Source organism: Onychomys torridus, chromosome 7, assembly GCF_903995425.1.
Source record: "Onychomys torridus chromosome 7, mOncTor1.1, whole genome shotgun sequence".
NCBI lineage: Eukaryota > Metazoa > Chordata > Mammalia > Rodentia > Cricetidae > Onychomys > Onychomys torridus.
In genome coordinates, this window is record NC_050449.1 from 113945359 (window position 1) to 113961775 (window position 16417).

At 49.7% G+C, this 16417-nt stretch overlaps 1 protein-coding gene across 1 annotated transcript; it reads right to left on the minus strand.

The window, feature by feature from the left end:
* Window positions 1–205: 205 nt before the first annotated feature.
* Cck (cholecystokinin) lies at window positions 206–6953 on the minus strand. Its single transcript, XM_036191761.1, has 3 exons — window positions 6743–6953; window positions 5434–5649; window positions 206–581 (listed from the first exon to the last, which is right to left on the minus strand). The coding sequence occupies exons 2-3, from the start codon at window positions 5645–5647 to the stop codon at window positions 448–450; spliced, it is 348 nt and encodes a 115-aa protein (XP_036047654.1). The 5' UTR covers window positions 5648–5649; window positions 6743–6953; the 3' UTR covers window positions 206–447.
* Between the last annotated feature and the right edge of the window lie 9464 nt (window positions 6954–16417).

Consider the following 16417-nt stretch of genomic DNA (forward strand, 5'->3'; position numbering starts at 1 on the left):
CAGTGTAGCCAGGTCTAGGCTCTAGAGCTGAGCTCAAGGGCCCTTAAACAAGCCACCTTACTATTCAGTGGGGAGGCCAGCTCCATGCCTGCACTCATGTCCCAAGCTCTTTCTGGGACCATTTATTGCAAGGATTCACCTATGGATACCATGTACCAGTCTCCCCTCCTTGTCCATTCTGGAGATCCTTGCTGGACACAATGAATGAGGGGCAGGAGGAAATCTCTTTAATAGCATAGCAACATTAGGTCTGGGAGTCACTGGGGAAACATTGGCCTTCCAACCGCCAGCTGCGCTGAGGTGTGTGGCTGCACTGCACACTCAACAGATTTCACACTGGGAACTTAATAAATAGATACTCAAAATGTCAAACAGCAGAGGCAAGGGGTTGTGTGCGTGATTCTTTTCTCTTCCACCTCCTCCAAGCACGACTGCGAAGCTGGGCCACTAGGATGGGTATTCGTAGTCCTCGGCACTGCGCCGGCCAAAATCCATCCAGCCCGTGTAGTCCCGGTCACTTATCCTGTGGCTGGGGTCCAGGCTCTGCAGGCTCTTAAGAACGGACATGCGGCCGGAAGGAGCTGTGGGTAGAAGAGGGGAAGGAGACAAGAGCCGTAGATCTGAGAATATGACTAAGCAGTGGAGAAAGCCAAGGTGTGTGTGTGGGTGTGTGTGTGTGTGTGTGTTCATGTGTGTTCAGTGTCCATACATGTATATACATGTATCTTCCTCATTCTTTTCTCCATCTCATTGAGACGGTGCCTCTTGTGCACCTGGAGCTCACTGACTTGGCTAGACTGGCTGGCCAGCAAGCCCCTGGGGTCCTCCTGTGTCTGCCGCCACAGTGGGAGGATTGTGGGCACACTCCACAGCCAGCTCTTTCACGTGGGCTCTTGGGGATTGGACTGAGCTGTGCCTCACAGCTCTTCTGAAAGGCATCAAGTAGCTGCTGCTGGGCCAGAAACAAACAGACAAGGAGGAACTGTCTATGGAAGTGTTTAGATGGTTCACTTCTTGCTGCCTTGGCCAGCCTGGGAGCTATCTAGGCTTTCCTACCCCAAACAGCATTTCATAGTGCACATAACCCTCATCGGGAGCCACACAGAGATCTTCCCAGGACTCACTACTTCTAAATGTCATGACTAGCATCCCAGCATGCTTAGCTCATCAGGGAGCTTCCAGGGACTATGACACCATGATAGTGTCATGCATAAGATTGTCTAGTATAAGATTTTTAGAAATGGAATCAAGGAACCAGGGAGACTAAAATCGCTGGCTACAACCTAAGTGCAGATTCCTGGAATCCACGCTGGAGACACTGATGTATGCCCTAGGCTGAGGTAGGCAGAGCCAGGGAAAGCCCCCAGGAGCTCATGGGCTAGGCAGCCTGGAGCATGAAGTACAGCCACAAACAACAGAGGTCCCTAAAACTAGGTAGAAGGTGAAGCCCAACCAATGCCTGAGGTTGTCCTGTGGCTTCCACATGTGTACTGTTACACACACACACACACACACACACACACACACACACTCACACGTAAGTAAATAGATACATAGTTTCTTAGAACAAGGACCAGTCAGGTAGCTTGGTGGGAAAAGATGCTAACTGCCAAGCTGGACAAGGTGAGTTTGAGCCCCCTGGACCCACATGGTGGAAGAAGAGAGCAGACTCCTGTGGGTTGTCCTCTGAACTCCACAGGCCTACATAGCATGCCCCCTCCTAAATAAATGTAAAAAATTCAAGTTCTCTTTCTATGTGAATATTGTTTACAAATTATTTATTTGGAAGCTACAGTCTTTTAAAAATAACCAGAAAAATACACCCTGTCGGGTTAAAATACTGGCATCTTGGTAACATTTAAAGAAACTGAATGAAAAGTCACAAAAGATGGAACTTTAATCAGCCATTTTGATCAAAACACACTGATGTAACCTGCAATGGGGTCCAGCCTGTGATGGGGTCCAGCCTGTGATGGGGTCTAGCCTGTGGCAACTGTGTAATCTGAAGGAGTGGGTGTGGAGACATGATTCCTTCTTCTGCAGGCACATGACACAGTCCCAGCCCACAAATGGTTGACAATGGCCTCCTGGACTTGTAACCAAGGTAGCCTTCTGTGCTGACTCAGGGTAAAGAGAGGCCCCTGGGGGCCCCATGGAGAAGCAGTAAACCTCTCAAGGGCTCCCTCTGGGAGTAGTGTGCAGGCGGCTTCCCTGCCAGTGCCTGACCCCAGGATAGCAGAGCCAGAAGAAAGAATACTGGGCACACGCTCCATAAGCAACCCTAATGAGACCCATTAGGTCATTGAAGTCATTGAAAAAAAAAAGCAGGCAAGTAGAAGAGGGGTTGGTTGGGAAGAGGACTTGGAGGGGTGGGAACAAGCCAGGGGTGTGGGTGAGTGTGATCTGAATGTGCATTAATCATCACAATGAAACTCACCATTATAGCATAATTAACACACATTAATAAAACATTGTTAAATGACACCACAGAGGCAGTTACCCTGACTTACTGCACAATGGACTTAACCAGCTAAACTTAAAACACTACGTTTCCTTTCTCTGACCCCATGTCTTCCCAGTTTGGGAACTGAAAGTCCACTTGTTGCATTCTTTGAGTAGACAGCCCTAGCCTGTGCAGAACAAGCCCTGCTGCCTAACTGCTCAGTACCTCTCAGGTAAAAATAATAATAATAATAGTAAAATAATAGATAGATAGATAGATAGATAGATAGATAGATAGATAGATAGTCAGAAATATATGCAGTCCAGTTCCCTGTACAATCACATGAAAACACAGCCCATCCTCCAGCCTGCTCAGGGATTAGTAGTGTCCACTGTGAGGGCTGGGCACAACCCACACTTGCTTCTATCAGCCAGCTGTCTGGTCAATGGCTGGGCAATCAGCCAGTCTTGGGAGCTGCATTTGGAACATGCCTCGGCTGGCTCTCACACCCCACACAGATCTGTCTTCAGGCATGGTGTTATCACCCTCCAACCACCGTCCCCAGCACTACACAGTAAAGAACTCTTATGCCCAGAGCGGACAGGTGAGCTAGGAAGCCGAATGGCCTCCAGGCCTCAGGGGAAGTCAAGGCTGTATAGATTCACTCTGCTGCCTCCTAGATATGCCAACATGTGCACAGATATTACCTGCTTTCTTTAGCATGGACTTCCATAAATGAAAAATGAGTGAGATGCTTACTGTGCAGAATGGTTTTAAGGCCTGAGGGAGATGCACGGAAATAGCACCCAATGCCTGTGACGCTGATGCCTCCCCCCACTTCCATGGGAACACACTTCCTCTTGGACCACTGATGCCTTCCCCACCTCATGAGGTCACACTTCATTCTGGACCACTGATGCCTTCCCCACCTCCCACAGGAATACGCTTCATTCCAGACCACTGAGGGCACTGCAGAGAAGCCCTAAGGATAAACTTTGTTTCATTTTATATTTTAGTTTATTATTTTTTTAAATACAAGATATCACATAGCCCAGGCTGGCCTCAAACCTGCTGCATAGCAGAGGCTAGCCTTGAACTCCACCTTCACCTCCTGAGTGCAGCACCATACCCAGTTTCATGTGGTGCTAGAGTTGAACTCAGACTTTTGTGCATTCTAGGCTAGTCTACCAACTGAAACCAAGCCCCACTCACTCAGAAAGTATCTTCTCTAGAATCTTTAAGAATGCTATGCAGTAGAGTCAAATACAAAATCATTTGTAAAATATTCAAAGAAATTGTAAAGTATTGACAATATTACGTCTGAGTTTATATCTGTCAAATAAATGAGCATCACTCTTCTAGACTTAGCCCTGCCTGGATGTGGGCAAACAAACTTTCAAATGATGGCTGCTCATTTCTGGGTTTTGTAGGTCCAACAGGCTGAGGGCAGAGAGGGACTGAGAAGAGCTGGGAGGGGCTTCCAGCTGGGAAAATTACTGTCACGTGTTGGTTCTAGGCAATAATTCAGCAACCAGGCTTTTGTTGCTAGAACTGCTTGGGACATTCTTAAACGTAGGCAAAAAGGTTCTGGAGTGATGGCTCAGTGAAGTGTCTAGGAAACTTCAGAAGGGTCTGGTGGTGGTCCATGGCAGAGGGCAGATTGGGCAATCAGAAGAATGGGGAGGGGACATCCCAGGTGCCCAGGTTTTCTCACACCTGATATGAATCAATCAATCTCTCTCTCTCTCTCTCTCTCTCTCTCTCTCTCTCTCTCTCTCCCCCTCCCTCCCTCCCTTCCCCTTTTCTCCCTCCCTCCCTCCCTCCCTCCCTCCTTCCCTCTCTCTTTCTCTTTCCCTCCCTCTCCCTCTCTCCCTCTCTCTGTGGAATTAGCAGGAAAACAACCTAGAAAGGAATGGCTGTGGGCTGAGTTGCCAAACAGGAAGAAAAGCAAGAAATCTCTGATTCCCCTGAAGTCCCTTGGTCTCATCTTCATGTAGAACTCTAGGAGACTCAACCAAGCACCCCTGTTTCCCCTCACTAGTCAAGCCCAACGCCATGGGCTGTTGAAATGCAGACAGCACAAGTTGGGTAAGTGAGCTCCACAGAAAGGGTGCCCACCTCCCACATTTTAATCCAGATCTACTGGTCTAGTTTAACACCCCAGCCAGAGATCACCATCAAGTCCCTGCAGATAAAGTCAGAGATGAAAGCTGTCTTGGTGCTAGCCATGAATCTGAGCTGGGAGGAGATCTGAGTCGTTCTGCTCCATCGCCTCTCTGAAGATGTGAGATCGGGTACAGGAAAGGAACCCTCAGCTGGCGAGCCGCTGAACTGCCTACGGGGTTCCTGGGGGAAGCCTTCCAACGCTAAGAAGCCCTGCGGTGGTCCCCATCGAGGCCACCTTTCTGACAGCTACAGACTGGGCAGCCAAGGGAACTCCGACTGCTCCTGGCCCTTTGACCTTTTCCTCCTGCTCGATACTGGGGGAGACATACACAGTGCCTACTGCTTTTCTCAGATCTTGGGCTTTCTCAGCACCGACTCACTTTCTGCCAGAGGGGTTCCAAGGGTCAGTGTCTGGGTGGTCCCCAATCCTGTTGTATATACAGCAGAGAAGGCAGATGTGGGGACTCATTTACCAGCATTCGTTGTGTGTGTGTGTGTGTGTGTGTGTGTGTGTGTGTGTGTGTGTGTGTTTTAATGTTTTCCTAAAGCGGTGTTGGACTTCTGCCCTAACACGGTGCCGACATCAGTTCAGAAAAGGCTTAGCCTTCCCTTACCCACGAGGTAAACCATCTCCCCTCTTGGGTGCTGCCAACATCACCTGCCAAAGGCACAGTGCGGTGAAGCAGCGTACCTTGGGGAAAGAAAGTGAAAATCTTGCTCCTTGTGTGCACCCTGTTTCCTCCTCCCTGCAGGTGCTCTGGGGATCAGGACTGGGACCCCAGAGCCGCAGCAGCAGCAGCGTGAGAGGGAGCGGACACCCTTACCTTTGCGGGCCTGCTGGATGTATCGCGCTAGCAGTGCGCCCAGGCGCGCTCGGGGCTCACCGTCGGTCCTGAGCATGGCCCTCAGCTGCCTTCGGGGCGCTTCCTCCGCCCGCTGCACCGCGGAGTCCGCGGCTTCTGCCGGGACCACTGGCTGCGCCAGGGCGCCTGCGGCCAGGACTGCCATCAGCACGCACAGACACACGCCACTCTTCATGGCTGTGGGGAGCGGAGGCGAGGAGCGTGAGCCAAAGACTGACCTCGGCGGGCTCCAGCCGAAAGTCCTGCACACCCAAGTCCACTGAGGCTGAATGGGAGGGCTGCAGCCGCCAGGCTGGCTCGTGGCTCTAGAGCTAGCCAAGCGCAGTCCCCAGCTGCGCCCTGGCCACCTCGCGCCTCGGGACACTCGGGACACTTCTGCCTGGCTTTTGTGTTAAACACTTCTAGGGCCCCCGGGACCACGCAGACAGGAATTCTACTCCAATCAGAAGCATTGCCTACTGCCTTCCTGAAGTTAGAGGACACCTTTGTAGATCATCTCTCTTCTAACCAGAAAAAGCACAGAGTGAATGAGTGAGTGTGCGTGTGTGTGTGCGTGTGTGTGTGTGTGTGTGTGTGTGTGTGTGAGAGAGAGAGAGAGAGAGAGAGAGAGAGAGAGAGGATAGTTCTGGAGAGAAACGTGTGGGGTGTGGGAGATTAAAAGCTGTCGTTACAGAAATGAATGGGACAACGATGGGAAGCCCCGTTTAAAGTATGAGCGCACAAATAGAAGCTGTGTTTATAGATGTTCCTCGGTGTTTATATGGGAACGAACAAGAAGTCACTATGCAAGCAAAGCAAAACCCAGAAATCTGCGCCCAGTCCTGAGTTGTGGCCAAAGCCCCGCCACATTTGAGAACTGAGCCGATAGGTCCTGCATCATAACGATGTATTTCTATCCCCAAAGCCTTAATTTTTTTTCTGTAGCATTTAGAAAACAGGCATGTCTTAAAACCTCTTAGTATTTTCATTTAAATAATTGCAAAGTGATCCGAACATCATGGGGACCCTAAGAAATGGCCATCCCAGCCTTGCATGAAAAAAAAAAAAAAAAGCACACAGAGAAACAAGTCTCCACCCAGCAGTACCCACCCAGACGCATTTTAAGACCCAGAGCCGTTATTTCTGACTTCAGGAAACCTTCCCAGCTGTCAAAGCAGGGAAGAAGGCACAGAAAACAGAGAGACTATACGGCAAGGCTGCAAAGCTGCGGGCCGATATACTTCACACTCAGGATTCTTGGCTCGGCCAGCGGAGAGAGACACCGACTTACCTTTGATGGAGAATCAGCAGGCTTGGCGGCTTCCAGCAGAGCAAGCTGCAGTCCAGCCAAGTTCAGGGCTGGCGGGTGGGCAGCTGCCTCTTAAATAGCCCCGCCCGGGCGCGCAACCAGTCATCTGTTTACCCAGTGCTGACGCAGTCCGGCATGACACGTGCTCAGAAAGCGGCCACTGGAGCGACCACCGATTGAAGTGGCCCCAGAAAGAAGGCAAACAGCTCAGTAAACGAGGTTAGCCCCTCCCAGGCGGGGTACCTCGTATGGGATCTCCTCTTTATCTAAAGAGCTTCCTTCCCACCTGCCCAGCGCCTCTCCAGTCTCTTCAGGCAGGATGTCCTCTCCTGGGCGGGAGACAGTTTATCTGGAATGGGAAGGTGACCATGTTCAGTGAGCTTTGGGGATGAAGTGGTCCTTCAAGGAAACTGGGGGACCTTCACAGGCTTGGGTGTCAGCAAGTGTAATTCTGGTGCGTTTTCTGGGACCTGAGTGGGCTCCCACGAGTGAGTGAGGGGAGTCGGGCTCTCAGTTTCTCAGAATCCAATCTCAAGTGGCCTTCTGGGTCTGTTTTTGCACAATTGTAAAATCTGGGTGTAGCTCCTGTCTTTGTGCGTAAGAAACCATTGGGGAGAGGGCTGCGATTTCTTTCCAGAACTTTCCCACCTGCCCACACTTATAGCTACTCCTGGTCGCCAAGGGGCGCCAGAGAGTCTCAGGCACCCCCAAGCTCTGGCTGTCTGAGCCATCCTGGCTTGGCTTGCACCTTTCCAGGGAGTTTGTGATCGCCCTTTCCAGGCCAGTCCCTCTAGAGTCGCCTGCGGCTCAGCTGGGTGATGAGGATCTTGGCTGGGATAAGGACACTCACTGAGCCAGATGGAAGAGAGGCACCCGCTGCTGTAGAGCTCACATCCCCTCGACAACGCCCCCCACCCCCAGCCTCCACAGGGCACAATGATCATCTACACCCGCGGTGCTAGAGTTTGCTGAGTCCCTCTACCCCATTTCACAGAACACAGACTGGGGACCTAGGAAGCCCCACACCAGCCCCTCTGCTAACCTGTAACCTGGGGTCACCAGCCATGCCCAACCCCGCCCCCAACCCCTCCCTTCTAGCATCAGTCTAAAGAAAAGGAGAAAGGTTTGGAAACATTTTCTGACTAGAAATTACACCCAGCCCTGGAGCCCTGCGGCTGAGGAGACCATGGAAACGCAGGCAGGGGAGTTAGGTTCCTGGTGATGGCTCTAGTGGTCTCTGCAACAGAAGAAACATGTTTTAAACAGCAACAGATTTAACCGCCGTGGGGTGATTTCCCACAAGGCAGCTCAGGTTGGAGAAATTAGCTTTATTTTGAAGGAGCCAAGCACATCTGGAAACGTGGATCTGATTTAGAGCAGCGTTGGGAAGGGCTGCTTACTCCAGTCTGTTCTGCCGAGCTCTCCCTGTCCTGCGAGCTGAGACATGGACATCTAGTGGACTCCCGCTTCATCTCTTTCCTCACGATTTAGGAACCATGCTCAGTCTCTGGGACACAGTGTGAGGAAGACTGACAAAATAAATACCTTAGTAATAAACACCTTCGGGGGTAGGAGGGTAGGGGGCTGGGGTGAGGGCTGGGGGCTGGGGTGGGGGCTGGGGGCTGGGGTGAGGGCTGGGGGCTGGAGTGAGGGCTGGGAGTGGGGGAGTAGGAGCTGGGGGCGGGGGTGAGCGGGTGGCTCAGTGAGTAAAGTGCTGGCCTTGCAAGCACAGGGACCTGAGTTCAATCCCCACTAAAAGCCAAGGAAGGGCGGAGTTTTCCCAGGCAAAGGAGGTCTAGACAGAAGGATCCCTGGAGCTCACTGACCAAGTGATGAGTTCCATGTTTAGTGAGAGTCTGTGCAGTCACTATGGAGGAGACACCTGATGTGAACCTCTGGCCTGAACATCTGTATGCACAAGTTCACACAGTCATACAAACACATACCGCCTGTGACATGCACACCGAAATGAATGGCTTTGAAGGACTCTGATATTGGAGGCGACTCTAGAGGCAAGGTGGAGGCAGATAACCTGAGGAAAAAAATGTTCTTATCAGGTCAGGGAAGGACTGAGGTAAGGGTTCTCGGTGAGTCTGGTGGTGACACAGAAGGGTTCCCAGAGCACAGATGGGGGACCAGGACAAATTAGGACAGGAGATGGACGAGTCATGAGGAATGAAGACAGGCTTATATTTAGTCTAATATACCTTCGTGGACTCTTCGCCATCATGAAATGTAGCAGACACAATACAAGTCCTAAGTGCCTATGACAGAACACTCAGATTATTAGAACAGTAGACAGTAAAAACTTCCAGTCATGGCTGCAGCCTCTTGCTCTTGAAGAAATCCAAAGGTGACTTGGTGACTGGGGTTGACCAGGAAGTTCTAGTTGAGAGACAAGGGTGTGTGTGGGTGTATCACCTATGCAGGGAGTTCAGGAGGAATGCACACCAGCTGGTGTGTGTACGGCCGGGGGGAGGGTGATGAATCTGAGTTGTAGAAAGACAGCTAGGATGAGATTGGGGCCCTGGGTCCTGGGCATGGGGACACTGGAGGTATGACCCCAGGCTCTCACCTGGAAGTCGTAGGGAGAGGCTTGAAAGGCAGGTAGCAGGAAGGGAAGGTTTTCACAGATCCTGAGTAGTGATAGTAAGAAGGAAGGAACTGTGGTGGTGATTGTTTGTGATCTAACAAATAAAGCTTGCCTGGAGATCAGAGTGTGGGGCTAAGCCACTAGTTAGCCATGGAGGCCAGGCAGTGGTGGCACACACCTTTAATCCCAGCACTCAGGATTTTATGCCTTTAATCTCAGCACTAGGGAGGTGGAAACAGGAAGTGAGATGGCTGGGCTGAGAGAGGACTGTAAGGCAGGAGCAGACAGGAACTCAAGCCTCCTTTTTGGCTGAGGAGTTGGTGAGGTGAGAGGTGGCTGTGAATTTTTCTTTGTCTCTCTCATCTTTCAGCATTTACCTCAGTATCTGGCTCCGGGTTTTTATTAAGACTAATAAAGAATTATGCTACAAGGAACATGAGAAGGAACAGGGTTAGCAGAAATGCCACCAGGAGAAGCCAAAGGTGCAAAGACAATTAGAAGCTGGAAGAAGGCTGGTTCAATGGGCTTTTAATGTGAAATAGCATTGTAGCCGTGGTCTCTCCATCTTCCCTGGGAATTGTGGGTAGGAATGGTGGAAAATAAGAGTCTGGATTCCATGGCCACAGTGAGTCAGTGAGGCCCCTCCAAACAGGCAGAAGAGAACAGTAGTTCTTACTGTTGCCCTCCGGCAAGGGAGCCCAACCGAGGCTTGCATTTCTCTTCTGTGTTAATACCTCCCAAAGAAGATGCTTTATGCTCCCCTGCCACTCAGGCTTTCACCCGCCCCCAGCTCCACTTCTCTTCCTCAAAGCCCCTATAAGTGAGGATGTTGCTCCCTAGAGGGCTAACACAAGCCAGTAAGTATGGAAAACCCAGGTCTCCATGGAACATTCTAGAAACTTCTGGACACTTCTCAAAGGTCCTTTGCTACAGCAGTAACCCCAGTAACATTTCTAATTAGCTTCTGCTGGTCTTCACTTGCCTCATTTCCTTACTTCTGCTCCCTGACTTGATTTCTCATTCCCTACCCTGTCTCAGCTCAGTATCATCATGCTGAAAACACCAGCAGCCATCCAGGCACTGTAGCCGTATGGCAGCAAACAAAATACACATCCCTGAGTAGTGGTGCTCCCATTGCAGGGCGGGGAACACATGGGGGAAATATATTGCGTATGTCATGGTCATGGATGGGTACACAGACGTGGGAGAGGGTGGAGATGGCTGGGTGGCAAGCTTGCTCGAAAGCATGCAAGGCCTGCTAGAGGACCCTCTGCTAGGATCTTTGGTGTGTGAGCTCACTGTGTGCTTAAGAGGAAGGGGCTTGCCTTTCTGCCCAAATAAAGAAGGGGTTTCACTTTGTGGGTTGTGTTGTATTTTGTCTGCTGTGAGACGGTAACAGACATGGTTTGAATTAGAGATATCCCCCACAAGCTCTCATACTGGGATACAAGTTCCCAGCTGATGGCTTGCTTTAAGGGTTGTGGAACCTTTAGAAGGTGCAGCCTCACAGGAGGAAGTGGCTCACTGGAACTGGCCTGGAGGTTGATAACCATGCCCCACTTCCTGTCTCTGCTTCCTGTCCCACCTGTGAGCAGGTGAGGTGTTCCATCCCTGCCCTGGTACTAACATGAAGCTCCCCGCTGCCAGGCCTTCTCCATCATGGTGGACTGTATCCCTTTAAACCACGGGTCAAAATAAATCTTCCTCAAGTTGCTCTCAGGAACAGGATGGAAAAGGCAGTGCCCTTTCTGTGATCTCCTCGCCCATCTCCTCTGTGACTCTTCAGCAGGAGCCCAGAGTTCCTCATAGGTGGACCCTTCCTGTCCCTGTGGAAGACTGACACCATCATGTCCAGATGTCATATTTGAGAGGAAGCAGTGGAGAGAAGAAATCTATGGCTGTTGACTGATTTGGGAATCTAGATTTTTTTCTCTGATTTTGGTGGTTATAATGTTGACAACCTGGAGAGGTGGCTCAGCAGTTAAGAGTGCTTGTTGCTCTTGCAGAGGACACAGGTTTGCTTCCCTGCACCTACATGGTGGCTCACAACCATCTGTCACTCCAGCTCCAGGGGATCTGACATCTTCTTTTGACTCCTCAGGCACTGTATGTATGTGGTATGCATACATACATGCAGACAAAACACCCATACCCGTAAAATAAAATAAATGAACTTAAAAAAAACTGTAATGTTAAATGATATCTCATCCAGACTTAGGGAGACATTTCAAAGTGCTGAGAAATGTGTGACATTTTCAACAGAGGTCGTTTCCAGTCACAGGAGGCATCTCAACAACACAGGCCCATTTGATAGTGTAGGAAGCTTGTTGGGATATCTAGGGACATACAGGAGGCTGGTCTTATTATTCATTGGATAATGAATAATACTTGTCACAGCTCATCTGTATTTAATGGAAGTCAGGAGGTGTCTGCTGCCACCAGGAAGGTGTTGTTTTGACACTCCTGTTTTAGGCCTCGAGGGCTTTTTTCTCCTGGACAAATTTTAGAAATACCATTTGTTATATATGGTTTTCCTGGGACATAAACGAGATGTCTGTTTGCTGTAGCTGTACTTTCTCATTGGGACCGCCAGCCCATAAATAACAACACGAGCCATTAAAAATTATGAGAGCTCAGCCTTAGCTTAGGCTTTCCCCCAACTAGCTCTTATAATTTAAGTAATCCATTTTTTTTGAATCTACATTCTTCCATGTGGCTCGTTTACCTCTTTTTAATACAGCACATCTGACTTGCACCAAGTCTGCTGGTGAAATCTGAGCACCCAACTTCCTCCTCCCATTCCCCCTGCTCCTGGGAGACCCGCCTGTCCTCTCCTGCCTAGCTGTCAGCCATTCGGCTTTTTATTACACCAGCCACAGCAACACACTTTTGCACAGTGCACAGCTATTTCAAAACAGTTTACTACATGGATCTTCCAACTCCTGTCTTCTAGATGGAAAGAATTCAGTTGAAAGGGAGACAGTGAAAGAATTTTATTTAAGGAAGCTAAGCAAAGTGTTTACTCCAACAAGATGTTGAACTGGCTGTCCCAAGAGTGGGTAGGGTATAATGACCTTTCCACTGTGGGTTTTAAAGATTTTTTTTTATGAATATTTATGACATGGGTGACATATATATGGGGAGAAATGACCCCTTTTCTCTCCTAAATTTTGGTAAACAAGATCTCTATTATAGGGTATTCTCATGATTCTTTAGAAAACCCCACAAGGAATGGGATCTAAACTGTAGTGTAAATGATGTTATAATGATGTGGCATGCTCTGTGTGGGCGTGGCGACTGAACCGCTGGTCCTTTCTGATGGAGCATCACAACCTAACTGCAACTTCAGGGTGTTTCACAAAGGGATGCTCTGACCACCAGGAGAGACCACTGCTAAAGCACAGTGCAGTTTGTCTCTGTTACTCACGCCTAGCACTGTCCAATGGATCTCATATTCACCCCAAGTGAGGCAGGTGCAGACAGACCAAAGAAAGACTCCAACCGGTACAGTTGGGCCAAATAAATGAGTTTATTGGTTTTATGAAGAGTGTGGGTGGCCCAAGAGTGTCTGCATGACCCTGTCCCACAGCTCCTGTTATCCCCATTTCCATCTGCAGCCCAGTTGATGCAAACCTAGGTCCAGAGGGTTGCCTGGTGTCATAGTGGTAGATGTGACCACAGGCTCACACAACCTGGACACAGGTGATACCTTGCTCAGAGACAGTCACACTTATGTGTGCTCAGTTGGGAATCAAATCCAGGTCCTCTGCAAGAGCAGCTGATGCTCTTGACAGCTGGGCCATGTCTCCAGCCTATTCTCAAAAGGCATTAATATGTTTTCTCTGTGGCACAATAATAGGTTTTGCCTCCAATGCAGTAAGCCAGATCAAGCTGAATTGAAAAAGCAAAAGAATAAGTTTATTCAAGCAAAGCAACTCCAGGATGAGCCCTCCAGTCCCAGAGATTATGGCCAGAGAAGTCATGCAGCAGAAATAAAGCAGGGAGCACATAAATCCTGTAGACGAGAAGTGTCCTCCACAAGCTGGGGTTTGTGCCCAAGTATGGCCAAAAGCTGACTGCTTTAGGCGGGGTCTTGGGCTACTGGAAACTTTAGGGGATGCGCTGCTGTAGCCACCAAGAATGTAGAACTTGGCTTTTTGTCATTTTTCTTTGTTAGAGATTCTCTGTGAGGGCAGGGTTTGGAGAGAGATGGAGATAGGGCTTCTCAGACTATGCAGGAGTGAGCTGGAGGTTTCAGCCAAACATCTGACCTTTTAGGGTATATGGGCACAGGTTTAAATATGACTATTCCTGTTGGCTTCGGACGATGTGGGGAGGAGGCATCGGGAGTCAGTGGGCTTGTGTTCAATAGGAGGTATGGGTGTTGCATGAATCCTAAATGATCTTATAATAAAAACCTGGAGCCAGATATCAGAGTGATAGCTGAAAGATTAGAGAACCAGAGCAAGCCACAGCCACCACTGTGGTGATATTTTATTTGTGCTCTAACAAATAAAGCTAGTCTGGAGATCAGAGGATAAAGCCAGCCAGTATATTAAATATAGAGGTCAGGCAGTGGTAGCACACACCTTTAATCCTAGCTTTCAGGAGGCAGAAATTCATACGGATCTCTGTGAGTTCAAGGCCACACTGGGAACAGAGCCAGGAGTGGTGGCACATACCTTTAATCCCAGCACTAGTTAGCCATAGAGGTCTGTTCCAACAGACAGGAAGTGATAGAGCTGGGTGGAAACAGGAAGTGATGTAGCTTGGCAGAGAGAGGAAGTAAGATGGCACAGAAAAGTATATAGATGTGAGTATACAGGAAGCAGTTCTCTTTTGGGCTTGGCTTGTTCAATTCCTCTGATCTTTCAGTTTTCACCCCAATATCTGGCTCTAGGTTTGTTTTTTTTTATTAATAAGACCATTTAGCAATTTGTGTTACACACCACCTCTTACCTCACCAACTCCTCATCCTAAAAGAGAGTGAGTTCCTGTCTCCTCTCACCTTATATGCCTTTCTCTGCCCAGCCATATCACTTCCTATCTCAACCTTCCTAGTGCTGGGATTAAAGGTGTGTGCCACCACTGCCTGGCTCTGTTTCTCTTTTAGACTGGATTACTCTCGTGTAGCCCAGTATGTCCTTGAACTCACAGAAATCCAGACAGATCTCTGCCTCTACCTCCGGAGTGCTAGGATTAAAGGTGTATGCCACCACTGCCTGGCCTCTATGTTCAATCTAGTGTCTTGTTCTGTCCTCTGACCTTCAGGCAAATTTTATTTGTTCAAAATATCACCACATATGGGTGAAGAAGCATTCAGTTAACCACCACCCTGGAGACCTCAGGAATCTGTTCCAGGAGGAAGCAGACAAGGCAAGTTGCTAGGAGAAAAAAATACTTACCACCAGCCATATGAATGGGGCTAGCCATGGGAAGAGTGAAGATTTTCAGAAAGAATGGAATAATGGAGATGTGCCCTGGTTGTACAAAAGAGACAAGGGTGAATGAGCAAGACATAAGAGAAGACAGGCTTGACCATCATGGCCCCTCATTGGGACATTCTGGAAAACTGGAGAGTGGAGGGACCCATTTTCTGTATAGACCATTCATTCTGAGTAGGTGCCCACTTGAACCTGGAGAGGTGGTACCAGCACTGATGTCCCAGGAGCTTGGCAGCTGAAGGGGTGGTGGGGTCACAGTGTAGGGTCCTGTCCACCAGGGCTCTAGGGACCTAGGAGATAACTGCTCGAGGGGTCCCCATCCCCTGGGGAGAGCGGGACAGGCTCAGGAGCAGCTGGTCTGTTGGCATGAGGGCTGATGGGGAGGTAGCTGTCAGCATGTGAACTGAGAGGGACCTTAGGAGGGAAAGGTAGGGTAGGTGCCTGGCCAGTGGAGGGGTCTGGGTCAGGAGGCAGTGTGTGAGGAGCAATGGTCTTCCCTAAATGAGCTCAAGAGGGCTTAGGCCTATAGGATAGCATGGGGTGGCTTGGAGGCAGGTAAGGGCAATGGGGAGGAGAGAGGGCCAAGACAACCTGAGTTCAGTAGAGGCTTGTTTGATGAGTCTGTTGGCCCTCTCAACCTTTCCTGAGATTGGTAGGAGTGTGAAGTTTCCAGGGGATGTTGAAATCTTTAGACATGAGCTCAGTGACCCTGGAAATGAAGGTTGGGCCATTGTCCATTTGGATGGTGTGTGGCACACCAAACTGAGGGATGATGTGTTCCAGGAGCACCTGAGCCACCACATTTGCTGTTTCTCTGGAGATGGGGAATGCCTCTATCCATCCTGTAAAAGTGTCAACAAGAGTTAGGAGATAGCAGAGCTTTTTATGAGTGGGCATGTGGGTGAAGTCAACCTGCCAGTCCTCACCTGGTTGGTGTCCTTGGAGCTGGCATATCTGGAGGGCCCCTTCATGTTGGCCTTGGCACACATCTGGCAGGAGGAGTGGACCTGTAAAATATGGGCTCAAAGATGGTGGGATCAAAGAGGGTTTCTCTGTGTGGCCCCTTTATTCAGTTCATCCCTCTTCTCTGGATGGTAACAGGGCTGATAGGAAGGTGTCAAAAACAAAGTATGTCCTGTAGATCCAGTAGAGCTGGAGCCAGCCCCTGGGCTACTGAGTCAGCCCTGGCATTGTCTAAGGCCATTGGGTCCTTGGAGGACTGATATCTTTGGCAGTGGATTATAGCTACCTCTGCAGGGAGCTGGAGGGCCTCCAAGACCTTGGTTATAAGGGGTCCATGGACAATGGGAGTGCCCTTGGTAGTGAGGAAGCCCCTTCCCTCCCAAAGGACCAAATGGGCTATTGAAAAAGCATATTTAGAGTCAATACAGATGTTAGCCTGTTGACCCTTAGCTATTTGGATGGTGGTTTCCTGATCTGTTTATAAGAGAGCGTCTATCAACAAAGTGGGTGAGTTGGGGGTCTGTGAGGGACTGGTCTAGGAGACCAGGTCAGGGTGAGCATAAGGCTCCACAGCCTCTGGGCAGAGTAGTAGGGGTATCAGAGGAGGAAGAAGGGGGGTTGCAGGGACCTGTGAGACAATGAAAGGAAGAAGATGGC

Excerpts from the sequence above, each read along its gene's own strand:
- Cck (XM_036191761.1), bottom strand. The coding sequence starts at position 5,647 with ATGAAGAGTGGCGTGTGTCTGTGCGTGCTGATGGCAGTCCTGGCCGCA. Across the intron at positions 582-5,433 it reads CATCCAGCAGGCCCGCAAAG|CTCCTTCCGGCCGCATGTCC; the intron begins GTAAGGGTGTCC and ends TTCTACCCACAG.